This window comes from Oncorhynchus clarkii, chromosome 22 (assembly GCF_045791955.1).
Source record: "Oncorhynchus clarkii lewisi isolate Uvic-CL-2024 chromosome 22, UVic_Ocla_1.0, whole genome shotgun sequence".
Taxonomy (NCBI): domain Eukaryota; kingdom Metazoa; phylum Chordata; class Actinopteri; order Salmoniformes; family Salmonidae; genus Oncorhynchus; species Oncorhynchus clarkii.
The window spans coordinates 24,395,746-24,408,727 of record NC_092168.1 but is presented as its reverse complement, the minus strand read 5'-3'; the positions used below and the strand labels follow the sequence as shown (position 1 = coordinate 24,408,727).

At 44.5% G+C, this 12,982-nt stretch overlaps 1 protein-coding gene across 4 annotated transcripts; it reads right to left on the bottom strand.

Annotated features, from left to right (window-relative positions):
- Positions 1-1,911: 1,911 nt before the first annotated feature.
- Positions 1,912-11,703, bottom strand: LOC139380672 (phosphatidylinositol N-acetylglucosaminyltransferase subunit A-like). Of its 4 annotated transcripts, none has more exons than XM_071123589.1 (8): positions 11,568-11,703; positions 10,529-11,275; positions 6,863-7,376; positions 6,167-6,437; positions 5,897-6,029; positions 5,674-5,806; positions 5,201-5,407; positions 1,912-5,040 (listed from the first exon to the last, which is right to left on the bottom strand). In XM_071123589.1, exons 3-8 carry the CDS (start codon positions 7,307-7,309, stop codon positions 4,747-4,749), a joined length of 1,485 nt encoding a protein of 494 aa, XP_070979690.1. In that variant the 5' UTR covers positions 7,310-7,376; positions 10,529-11,275; positions 11,568-11,703; the 3' UTR covers positions 1,912-4,746. The 4 variants fall into 4 exon arrangements, with proteins under 4 accessions (XP_070979690.1, XP_070979692.1, XP_070979689.1 ...); XM_071123591.1 differs by having other exon boundaries at positions 7,025-7,376; positions 11,568-11,663; XM_071123588.1 differs by lacking the exon at positions 10,529-11,275.
- Between the last annotated feature and the right edge of the window lie 1,279 nt (positions 11,704-12,982).

The window sequence follows — 12,982 nt, the reverse complement described above, 5'->3', positions numbered from 1 at the left end:
AGTCTGGATGTAAACTACATACATACTGTACAGTCAGACTACATGCTGCGCATAGGGCGCTGCGGGCGCTAGGGGGCTCCAAATGGTTGTTGTTGTTGGGGGAACTCACAATAAAAAAAATCCTGGGCCTCCTGAGTGGTGCAGTGGTCTAAGGCACTGCGTCGCAGTGCTTGAGGTGTCACTGCAGACCCAAGTTTGATTCCAGCCGACTGGGAGACCCATGAGGCGGTGTACAATTGTCCCAACGTTGTCCGGGTTAGGGGAGGGTTTGGCCTGCCGGGATTATCTTGTCCCATTGCGCTCTAGCGGCTCCTTGTGGCGGGCCGGGCACCTGCAAGCTGATTTCAGTTTCCAGCTGGCTGGACGGTATTTCCTCCAACACATTGTTGCGGGACTGGCTTCCACGTTAAGCAAGCAGTGTGTCAAGAAGGAGTGTGGCTTGGCAGGGTTGTGTTTCGGAGGACGCATGGCTCTCAATCTTGTTCTCTCCCAAGTCCATAGGGGAGTTGCAGCGATTGGACAAGACTGTAACTCCCAATTGGGGGAAAGTAAAGAAAAATGTTTTATATATACAGTACCAGTCAAAAGTTTGGACACACCTACTCATTCATGGGTTTTTCTTTATTTTTAGACCAGAATAGACCAGAATAATAGTGAAGACATTAAAACTATGAAATAACACATATGGAATCATGTAGTAACCAAAAAAGTGTTAAACAAGTCCAAATATATTTAACATTTGAGATTCTTCATTCTCCACCCTTTGCCCTGATGACAGCTTTGCACACTCTTGGCATTCTCTCAACCAGCTTCATGAGGTAGTTACTTGGAATCCATTTCAATTAACAGTTGTGCCTTGTTAAAAGTTATTTTGTGGAATTTCTTTCCTTCTTAATGCGTTTTTGAGCCAATCAGTTGTGTTGTGACAAGGTAGGGTTGGTATACAGAAGCTAGCCCTATATGCTAAAAGACCAAGTCCATCTTATGGCAAGAACAGCTAAAATAAGCAAAGAGAAACAACAGTCCATCATTACTTTAAGAATGAAGGTCAGTCGATCTTGAAAATTTCAAGAGCTTTGAAAATTTCTTCAAATGCAGTCGCAAAAACCATCAAGCACTATGATTACATTGGCTCTCATGAAGACCACCACAGGAAAGGAAGACCCAGTGTTACCTCTGCTGCAGAGGATAAGAAAATCAGCAATTAACTGCACCTCTAATTGCAGCCCAAATAAATGCTTCAGAGTTCAAGTAACAGACACATCTCAACATCAACTGTTCAGAGGAGACTGAGTGAATCAGGCCTTCATGGTCAAATTGCTGCAAAGAAACCACTACTAAAGGACACCAATAATAAGAAGAGACTTGCTTGGGCCAAGAAACACGAGCAATGGACATTAGGTGGAAATCTGTCCTTTGGTCTGATGACTCCAAATTGGAGATTTTTGGTTGCAAGCACCGTGTCTTTGTGTGATGCAGAGTAGGTGAACGGATTATCTCTGCATGTGTGGTTCCCACCGTGAAGCATGGAGGAGGAGGTGTGATGGTGCTTTGCTGGTGACACTGTCTGTGATTTATTTAGAATTCAAGGCACACTGAACCAGTATGGCTACCACTGCATTCTGCAGCGATACGCTATCCCATCTGGTTTGCGCTTAGTGCGACTATCATTTTTTTTTCAAAAGGACAATGACTCAAAACACACCTCCTGTGTAAAGGCTATTTGACCATGAAGGAGAGTGATGGAGTGCTGCATCAGATGACCTGGCCTCCACAATCACCCGACCTCAACCCAATTGATTTGGTTTGGGGTGACTTGGACTGCAGTGTGAACAAAAAGCAGCCAACAAGTGCTCATCAGCATATGTGGGAGTTCCTTCAAGACTGTTGGAAAAGCATTCAAAACAAATCAAAAATCAAATCCTTTTATTGGTCACATACACGTGATTAGCAGATGTTATTGCGGATGTATCGAAATGCTTGTGCTTCTAGCTCCGACAGTGCAGTAATATCTAAAAAGTAATATCTAACAAATTACACAACATATACCCAATACACACAAATCTAAGTAGGAATGAATTAATGCTGTATACATATGGACGAGCGATGTCAGAGCGGAACAGACTAAGATACAGTAGAATAGTATAGAAAAACAGTATATACATATGAGTAATGCAAGATATGTAAGTATTATTAAGTGAATGAGATACCAAAGAATAGTATAGAAAACAGTATATACACATGAGATGAGTACATTCAAAAGTTTATGGAAACGTAGGGCTGTGCTTGCTATGGGAGTGTCCAGCACCTCTGGAACCTCTCTGCATACAGTACTCTCTCTCTCCTACATCTCTTTTAAACATTCGGGGCTCATGAATACCCTGAACCTACACTGGAAGACTACTGTCAAATCAAAGGTTTATTATATGTTAACATTTCATATTTGCATCATTTATTATTGGCTAGCTATCACTAAAGCGGGTAGCTTGGTTTGTTAGCCATTGCCAGCTAACGTAGCCTGCTAACTAACATTGGCTAGCTAGCTAACCCATTTAGTCAGCTAGCTACAACATGGAAGGGAAAGTGAAGCCAAATGACCATTTTTTTCTTCTCAATTTGACAGAATAAAATATAGGCAACCTTGTTGTTTGTTTAACTTAATCACCAAACAGCAACAAAGCAGACAGTACCTAGGGTTCAGTCCTCTTTTTCTCTGATACTGTTTTTAACTGTTTGAATGTATGTATGTCCGTGCGTGTCTGAGAGGTTTGTTGTATTCTGTTTGTATGTCCTTCCTTTCCCCTGCTCTGTTCTCGTCACTTTGTAGATGAAATTGGCCCTTCATTTCAGTGATGTAAATGCACACCTGGGGGAGGAGAGATGGGGATAGGGAGGGGGAATGGGGAGAGGAAATTAGCCTTTACGGTTTGTTAGGGCCCTGCACTGTTTTGATGCTAAGCACAAGCTTTTGTACATCCTGTTTGAGAGGTGTGTGTATGTGTATGGAATGGAATGAGGTCAATCTGCGTGGTCAGATGGTAACAACGGCACACCACACACTGAGAGCAGAGGTGGATATGCAAAGATGGACCCTTTTAGTTTATGGATTCACAAAGATCAAGAAGAGGACACGTTTTTTTCTCTCCCGAAAACCAATGATTCGAAAACGCAATGGTTGGAGAATTGGTTTTGCTTTCCTGTTTTTTTTGTAGATGCATACAAAAAGTTTTGAATCTTTGAGTTTGTTTATTTGGAAGACGATGATTAATAAACAACCATGTATAAAACATATTCCATCACACTGTTCACTATGTTCACTTCACCATTGCTTTGTGATTTGGTTATATATTAAATTCCTCTACCCCACATGTCGAACTCATTCCACAAAGGGTTGAGTTTCCGCTGGTTTTTGCTCCCCCCTTGTACTTGGTGGATGAATTAAGGTCACTAATTAGTAATGAATTTCAGGGATCCCGAGTGGCGCAGCGGTCTAAGGCACTGCATCTCAGTGCTAGAGGTGTCACTACAGACCCTGGTTTGATTCCAGGCTGTATCACAACCGGGCGTGATTGGGAGTCCCATAGGGCGTTTGGCCAGGGTAGGCCAGTGACAATAATCGATGTGCATTACCCAGTCTACGCCCCTAATGATGTGTGAATGGTGGCCTATCCTTAGACTTGAAAATAAAGGAATTACCAGCCACATCTCCTCCCCTTTCAGCTATGCGTTTTGTCTGGTCAGCTGTTTACAGTGAAAACTGTGTTGTTTTTGTTCCTATTTACAGTGGGGCAAAAAAAGTATTTAGTCAGCCACCAATTGTGCAAGTTCTCCCACTTAAAAAGATGAGAGAGGCCTGTAATGTTCATCATAGGTACACTTCAACTATGACAGACAAAATGAGATTTTTTTTTTAACAGAAAATCACATTGTAGGATTTTTAATGAATTTATTTGTTTGCTAGACTGTTCTCTCCACTACCGCATGGCAAGCAGTACCGGAGCGCTAAGTCCAAAGGGCTTCTGAACAGCTTCTACCCCCAAGCCATAAGACTGCTGAACAACTAAGCAAATGGCTACCTGGACTATTTGCATTGACCCCCCCCCCTCACTATTTATTATCTATGCAGTCACTTTACCCCTACCTACATGTACATATTACCTCGACTAACCTGAACCCCACACATTGACTCGGTACCGGTACCCCCTGTACATAGCCTAGTTGTTCTTTTATTGTGTTACTTTTTTTAAACTTTAGTTTATTTAGTAAATATTTTCTTAACTCTTATTTTCTGAAAACTGCATTGTTGGTTAAGGGCTTGTAAGTAAGCATTTCACGGTAAGGTCTACACCTGTTGTATTCGGCACATGTGACAAATAAAATTTGATTTGATTTGATTCTGCCACTCAGAAGGATTTTAAAAAATAATAAAGAAATAACATTACAAAAGATACATAACTACAAAGTATTGATCCTTTTGATCATATAAAGTTTAAGAAATAATACATTAAATATATAGAGGAAAACAAAACAAAAAAATAATTTAAAAAAACAAACAATCCTATTGAAAACACACGGGTTCCCCCTGAAACATCCTGCAACGGGTGGTCAGTCTCCACAGGCCATAGGGTAGTGCGGTCAGATATCAAGTTAAAAAAAAAAAAAAAAAAAAACTTTAAAAAAAAACTTGTATTTTCAGGAGTTATATAACAATTGAGGATAAGGATTTGTGCCTGCTTGGAGTTGTGATCAGAACTTGGTCTTGTGACCACTTGACTCCTCCTTTGTCAAGACGGCACTTTTAGAGCGAGTTCCTTTCCTATCGCTCAAGCCCCGCCTCCACAACCCCTGAGGGCCCGTGGCGTCCATGGCAATATCTATGAGGCGGTCTGGGAGGAGCCAGCGGAGGAGGAGCAGGAAGAGGAAGTCGAGAACAGCAAAGAGAGCAAAGATGGAGCCTGCCACGGGGCCACAGTGGGCCCTCAGTCTGAGCAGCCGTCTGTCCAGAGGAAGAACCTCCTTCCCAGCGACGCAATCATACACCTGACAGAACATAGAGAGCATAGACACAGTGTTAGTATCAATTAATCAGACCTCATCAGTATCTCAGTCGGAGTCAATGAAAGGTATTATGAAAGTGTATCACAGTGTAGATTTATGAAACATAATAATATAGAGAGTATGTAAGCATGAATGAGCCTACCTTCTCTGTTCTCTCTGCGACGTTCCTCCAGGTGTACAGGGTGCGGACGTGGGCGTGGATGGTGGCGGGGGAGGCAACGCAGCCCGATAGTTGCCTAGCGATGACACTCTCCAGGCCGGCACACAGAGAATGCACGGTTGGCTCGCACAGGGTGATCAGATGCTCAGGCAGAACCTCTGGGATCCCTCCAACACGCGTACTTACCACCTACACGCACACACACAAAATTATCAGATCTCAAACTCCCTCACATTACAAGCATACTATACATCTAAACACCCACACATGTACAAAGTTCACCTCGTTGCCCCATTCATCTTAATGGACAAACACCCACTCAATCCACCACTGCTTTTCATTAGACAATCCCTGACTTACACCCAACCAGTTCCAGGTATCAACCACTTTATCTCACAGTGCACCAGCTAACATATACTGTACCTGGCCTGTGTTGTGATAAGGGTTGAACCCACCTGTAGTCCACAGCTGGCTCCCTCCACTATGGCCATGCAGAAGGCCTCAGTCAGGGAGGTGTTGAGGAAGATATGTCCCTGGACCAACACCCCACGCACATCCTTATGCTCCAGGGCCCCCAGGAGATGCACCCTTGGGAGAGAGAGAAGCAAATCAGGCACATGCAGTACATATAAACACATACAACCACATACATACACACACACCACTGTATAATTGTACCTGTCGTGTAGTTGGTATTTCTCTCTCACTTCCTCCAACACGATTCTCTTTGGTCCCTCTCCACCAATCAAGAAATGTACATCTGGATGTTTCAGACAGAGCTCTGGGATGATCCTTCCCAGAAGATCTATTCCTTAAAAAAGGGAAAGAGCAGGAAATGACACTTCACACTCCTACAATCATACCTACACTGTATGTAATAATAAATTACGTAGATCAAGTTTTTGCTACATTTATCATTATATACAGTATAGCCTCACCCCACCCTACCTTTGCGGTAGACGAGACGGCTGATCACAACGATGGTGATCCTGTCGTCATGCCGTTGGGAGGGGTCGGGGGTGAAGTCTCTGGGGTCGACGGCATTGGGGATGACAGAAACAATCTCGGGGTCGAGCCCTGCCCTGAGCACTGTGTTCTCCTTACTGGTGTATGACACGCACACAATGTGATTGGTATCGCACAGAGACACAGCCAGCAGCTTATTGGTCAGCACCGAGCTGACGTCAGCAAAACCGAAGAGGGAGTGGTCAGTGAACACCTGTAAACAGAAAACAACCTTTAGTTATTTATACTAGATGGACACATAAAAAGCTATTTCAGGAATGTGATATGTTACCGCCTTGCCCATGGTTACCCACCGTGTTGAGGCCCATGGTTACCCACCGTGTTGAGGCCCATGGTTACCCACCGTGTGGAGGCCCATGGTTACCCACCGTGTGGAGGCCCATGGTTACCCACCGTGTTGAGGCCCATGGTTACCCACCGTGTTGAGGCCCATGGTTACCCACCGTGTTGAGGCCCATGGTTACCCACCGTGTTGAGGCCCATGGTTACCCACCGTGTTGAGGCCCATGGTTACCCACCGTGTTGAGGCCCATGGTTACCCACCGTGTTGAGGCCCATGGTTACCCACCGTGTTGAGGCCCATGGTTACCCACCGTGTTGAGGCCCATGGTTACCCACCGTGTTGAGGCCCATGGTCTTGGCGTGGAACAGTGCATCGTGTCCCATAGCGGAGAAGGAGCTGTGGGCGTGCACCACGGTGATGCGTTCCCTGACGAACACACAGCGCAGAAGTGGCAGGCTGTGGAAGCAGGTGGTGACGGTGGACTGGTTGTACATCACCTGCAGGGGCAGGTAGTAGACCTTGAGCCCATTGGTCAGGTAGCGGACCCCCTTCCTGCAGCCGTAGGTGTGGGTGGCGATCACCACCTTGTGGCCCTTCTCGATCAGACACTGGGATAGCTGGTAGATGTGGCTCTCCACCCCTCCCATATTGGGGTAGAAGAAGTCTGACACCATGCAAATGTTGTGTTTCCTGGTTGGGGCCTGGGGAGCTACTGTGAGCCCGTCATGGTGTCTGTTTGCTGGGGGAGCATGGGCAGCTGCCCCCCTCCTTCGCTGGCCCATGGTGGTGGAGTGCTGTGGTTGTGTGCGTCACTCATACAGGCGTTTCACATGTAGAGCAACCATGCACCTGTGTAAATAATGAAAAATATATAAATTACAATGGCTAGCTACAACACAATCTGCTCAGACTAGCCTAGGACTCAATCTAATTACTATATCATACACTTTGGTAATGAAGCTTATCGAAAGATGATCTTATGAATAAGCGGTTGCAAGCTAGCTAGTCGAGATATCATCTGGCCGCATACACCGAGTGTACAAAACGTTAGGAACACCTTCCTAATATTGAGTTTCACCCCCTTTTGCCCTCAGAACAAACTCAATTTGTTGAAGCATTGACTCTCGGTGTCAAAAGCGTTCCACAGGGATGCTGGACTATGTTGACTCCAATGCTTCCCACAGTTGAGTCAAGCTTGCTGGATGTCCTTCGGGTGGTGGACCATTCTTAGGGGCGGCAGCCTAGTGCTTAGAGAGTTGGACTAGTAACCGGAAGGTTGCAAGTTCAAACCCCCGAGCTGACAAGGTACAAATCTGTCGCTCTGCCCCTGAACAGGCAGTTAACCGTAGGTTAACTCAAGAACTGCAATGGCACCTACTACAGTTCAAAGGAACTCAAATCTTTTCTTTTTTTTAAACCCCTTTTTCTCTCCAATTTCGTGGTATCCAGTCTTGTCTCATCGCTACAACTCCCGTAGGGACTCGGGAGAGGCGAAGGACGAGAGCTATGCGTCCTCCGAAACACAACCCAACCAAGCCGCACCGCTTCTTGACACAACGCACATCCAACCTGGAAGCCAGCCGCACCAATGTGTCGGAGGAAACACCGTACATCTGGCGACCTAGTCAGCGTGCACTGCGCCCGGCCCGCCACAGGAGTCGCTAGTGTGCGATGAGACAAGGATATCCCTGCCGGCCAAACCCTCCCTAACCCGGACGACGCTGGGCCAATTGTGCACCGCCCCATGGGCCTCGCGGCCAGCTGCGACAGGGCCTGGGCTCTGGTGGCACAGCTAGCACTGAGATGCAGTGCCTGAGACCACTGCGCCACCCGGGAGGCCCAGAACTCACATTTTTGTCTAACCTATTCACCGTCTGAATGGCACACACACAATCCATGTCTCAATTATCTCAAGGCTTAAAAATCATTATTTAACCTGTCAATCTACAAGGATTGAAGTGGATTTAACAAGTGACATCAATAGAGGATCATAGCTTTCACCTGGTCAGTCTATGTCATGGAAAGAGTAGGTGTTCCTAACAGTGGTGGTAAAATCACTGGGGAAGCCAGAAAAGAAGGCCATATTACAACCTGTGTAGTGACAATTGCGTTGTTTGCTCTTATAAAATGTTAATTCATATGCCTTGCGACCGTGATATTTAGGCCTAAAGGCTGAAACAATTAGACACAGTGGTAAAATAAATTCAAAGACACCTTTGTTTTATCACAAAATCGGATAGCATCCTCTGTCCCGTTTTGTACACAAATCATAAACTCAGCAAAAAAAAGAAATGTCCCCTTTTCAGGACCCTGTCTTTCAAAGATACTTCATAAAAATCTAAATAACTCCACAGATGTTCATTGTAAAGGGTTTAAACTCTGTTTCCCAAGCTTGTTCAATGAACCATAAACAATTAATGAACATGCACCTGTGGAACGGTCGTTAAGACACTAACAGCTTACAGACGGTAGGCAATTATGGTCACAGTTATGAAAACTTTGGACACTAAAGAGGCCTTTCTCTGAAAGACACCAAAAAAAAGACGCCCAGGATCCCTGCTCATCTGCGTGAACGTGCCTTAGGCAATGCTGCAAGGAGGCATGAGGACTGCAGATGTGGCCTGGGCAATAAATTGCAATGTCCGTACTGTGAGACGCCTAAGACAGCGCTACAGGGAGACAGGACGGACAGCTGATCATCCTTGCAGTGGCGGACCACGTGTAACAACACCTGCACAGGATTGGTACATCCGAACATCACACCTGCGGGACAGGTACAGGATGGCAACAACAACTGCCCGAGTTACACCAGGAACGCACAATCCCCCCATCGGTGCTCAGACTGTAGGCCTGTTGTAAGGCAGGTCCTCACCAGACATCAGCGGCAACAACGTCACCTATGGGCACCAACCCACCGTTGCTGGACCAGACAGGACTGGCAAAAAGTGATCATCACTGACGAGTCTCGGTTTTGTGCGCATGGGGTGATGGTTGGATTCGTGTTTATCGTTCAAGGAATGAGCGTTACACTGAGGCCTGTACTCTGGAGCGGGATTGACTTGGAGGTGGAGGGTCCGTCATGGTCTGGGGTGGTGTGTCACAGCATCATCGGACTGAGCTTGTTGTCATTGCAAGCAATCTCAGCGCTGTGCGTTACAGGGAAGACATCCTTCTCCCTCATGGTGGTACCCTTCCTGCAGGCTCATCCTTACATGACCCTCCAGCATGACAATGCCACCAGCCATACTGCTCGTTCTGTGCGTGATTTCCTGCAAGACAGGAATGTCAGTACTCTGCCATGGCTAGCGGAGAGCCCTGCTCTCAATCCCATTGAGCCCGTCTGAAACCTGTTGGATCGGAGGGTGAGGGCTAGGGCCATTCACCCCAGAAATGTCCGGGAACTTGCAGGTACCTTTGTGGAAGAGTGGGGTAACATCTCACAGCAAGAACCGGCAAATCTGGTGCAGTCCATGAGGAGGAGATGCACTGCAGTACTTAATGCAGCTGGTGGCCACACCAGATACTGACTGTTACTTTTGATTTTGACTCCCCCTTTGTTCAGGGACACATTATTCAATTTATGTTAGTCACATGTCTGTGGAACTTGTTCAGTTTATGTCAGTTGTTGAATCTTGTTATGTTCATACAAATATTTACACATGTTAAGTTTGCGGAAAATAAACGCAGTTGACAGTAAGTTTTTTTTTTCTGAGTTTATTACATGTAACATGACCAACAGCATGGTCAAGCAAGTTAATGTTTCCGGATTTTACGGACCACTAAAGAACTATTGATTTAGAACCACAGTGAGTTACCGCAAGTCGCAAAGAAAACAGCAACTGCCTCCACCATTCCATCACCTCTGCTTAGTCTAATACAGTAACAACTAAAAGATACCATTTTTTTTTATTGCAATCAACGTAAGCAAAATAAAATGTGGCTGTCCATGGTTCTGTCTGCATGAGTATGCGTGAACGCAAGTAGAAAATATGTTGACTCACCCTACTTGTAGAGAAACGCCAATGCCATCCTCCTTTCTTTCATGTTGATGAAACAGTCTATCACTCAGCCATACAGTACACGTGTTTATTTTTTGTTGTCCTAGGCTACCTGGCTAAAATGCTTACTTGCAAGCCTAATTCCATTCAATGAGAACTTTAGCTGGTTAACATTAGCCTGTTACATGCTGAATGTCCATCCTCTCAGGCCAGGGCACAACAATGCATGAATTAATGGTTTAATCGTCATTATAATCATTGTCTAGTATGGAGAATTAAGTAAAACCACAAGACCAACTCCCTATCTCCATCCATGGATAATTTAGTTAAGGGCCAATTTTAGCAAGCAATCTAGTCACCAAAGGGCTACAACACAACGGGATGCAACAATTCAAGTTGTTCTGTCAATGATGAATGATCTCATTGCGATTTGATGTGAGGGATGCCAAAATCCAAGCTGGCTTTCCTTGACACTTTTTTGGGGTGAGCCAGGACCATTCACAGTTGAACTGGCTCAGTTTAGCTTAATTAACGCTGATAAAAAAATATATAAAAAATTGACGATCAAGGGAGGCCAAATGCTCGCTGGCTTCCGTTGCATTCCAATCAAGTATGGGCAGCAACAATGTCATACTCGAGTGAGAGTTTAGACCAGACAGCATCAGATAGATGGCATACACGTAGGGAGACAGATGTTCGCTGTTTAGTTTGCTCGGATGCTTTTTTTTCCCGGTGAGATACATTCAGCCTCTGCGAATTGAAGGACAATTATGAAACACAGAGAGACGAAATATATATTGTTATATACATTTTTTTCTCCAATTTAGCCTGGCTTCCCTTGGCATCTATGAATACATCCATGGTTCCTAATCTTTGTACAGTGTAGATAACCCATTCGTTTGTAGCTTGGAGGTAACGTTAACTAGCTGCTGTAACTTTTTAGTTGGCTAGTTAACGTTAGAAATTAAGCTAGGTAAGCTAGTATGTTTGCTATGATGCTGCAAAGGACTTTGAGGGTTCAGACTTGAGACTATGACCTTACCTTCAGAGCAAAGAGAAATGTATTTTTGTTTTATATAAATCAACAATTTTGTCTCAGTTCATCGTTATTCAACCATATTCCGTCAATCAAAACAACACACACTTCCTGCTCCGCGTCATCATGTCAAAGATAGAACAACAAGACAGATATTTCACTGGGTGTATAAATGTGAAGCAACCGGTTGGCGTTTCCACTCACAAGCAAATATGGTAGTGAGAAGTGCCTACTGGCGCGTAGTGGGAGAAGAGGGAACGAGATGGATTTTGGCCGACAAGGCAAATTTTTTAATCGATGAAACATTTGATCTCAATACACTTGTTATGAAGTGTTATTCTTTGCAAATTTTAAATTTCGCTGATTGGGAGTGCAAATCCGAATTGAGTTACTGCACAAGGGAATTCATAGTAGGCGTTCCCTAACGAAATATGGAGACGTCTACTACAACGCGCCAATAGGTTATCGCTAACGCGTGCATGGCCCTGCCCACCTCCTTGCTTGTTCTGTTCACTATGATAATTCGTTCCCATTGGAAACGACAAGATGTGGTCTATCTTGGTTTCCTTATAAAATCTTTGATCATGTCTTCATCTTCTTCTTATTATTATTATTAGTCTTCTTCGTTGGATTTATTGGCGAGCTACATGCAAAAAATGTTTGTCGCCTCTAACTGGACGGGGATTAAATAAATAATTGATATTGATAAAATAAATGTTTATTCCACTACGGGGAAAATAAAATTAAAATTAAAACACAAACTACGAAAGAATTTACCCCCCCTCCCCAAAAAATATATTGTATATATAGGGTGGGACTGCACGAGTCAATAATCCATGTAGCTCCTCGGATGTTAAAAGGAAAGGTTCACCCATTTTGAATGTTATATGTTTTTGTGGTGTCCTATCGCTTCCCTGGGTCATTTAATGTTTTCCTGTGTATCTGAGCTATTGGGGCTCTAGCAGGCAGAACTATGGCTGGTATGACAATGCACTGCGATAAAGTCACTCTCACTACCCTATAAATTAATAAGAATATGACTTTTATATTGCAAAGACGTCTATCATACATGCCAGATTTTAATATTCCTACCTCGAGAAATGTGTCATTTAACATCTAGCACATTTGTCCTATGTGCCTGCCTCTTTACGCCTCGTTCACACCGACAGCATTTTGGTGCACCAGAAGTACATTTCCAATGGAATGCTGCATTTGCCTTGCAGTACTGCATTGCAAAGGCAGAGTTCTCCTTCCTTCCATTGACCAAACGATTCATCCTACGAATGTCGACCACTCCAGGAATTTTCTTTAGCATGTTAATGTCAACATTCTCAGACACTCCAGAACTTACTCCTTTGACAGGCACCCACCCTGCTCCGTAGGTCAATACATGACATAGCATAATCATTAACTCAATTTTG

What these genes read in the sequence shown, in the direction of transcription:
- LOC139380672 (XM_071123589.1), bottom strand. Translation starts at nt 7,309, where the DNA reads ATGGGCCAGCGAAGGAGGGGGGCAGCTGCCCATGCTCCCCCAGCAAAC. An exon ending in CCGTCTCGTCTACCGCAAAG is followed by an intron (nt 6,030 to 6,166) that starts GTAGGGTGGGGT and finishes CCCTTTTTTAAG; the next exon opens with GAATAGATCTTCTGGGAAGG. An exon ending in TCGCAGAGAGAACAGAGAAG is followed by an intron (nt 5,041 to 5,200) that starts GTAGGCTCATTC and finishes ATGTTCTGTCAG; the next exon opens with GTGTATGATTGCGTCGCTGG.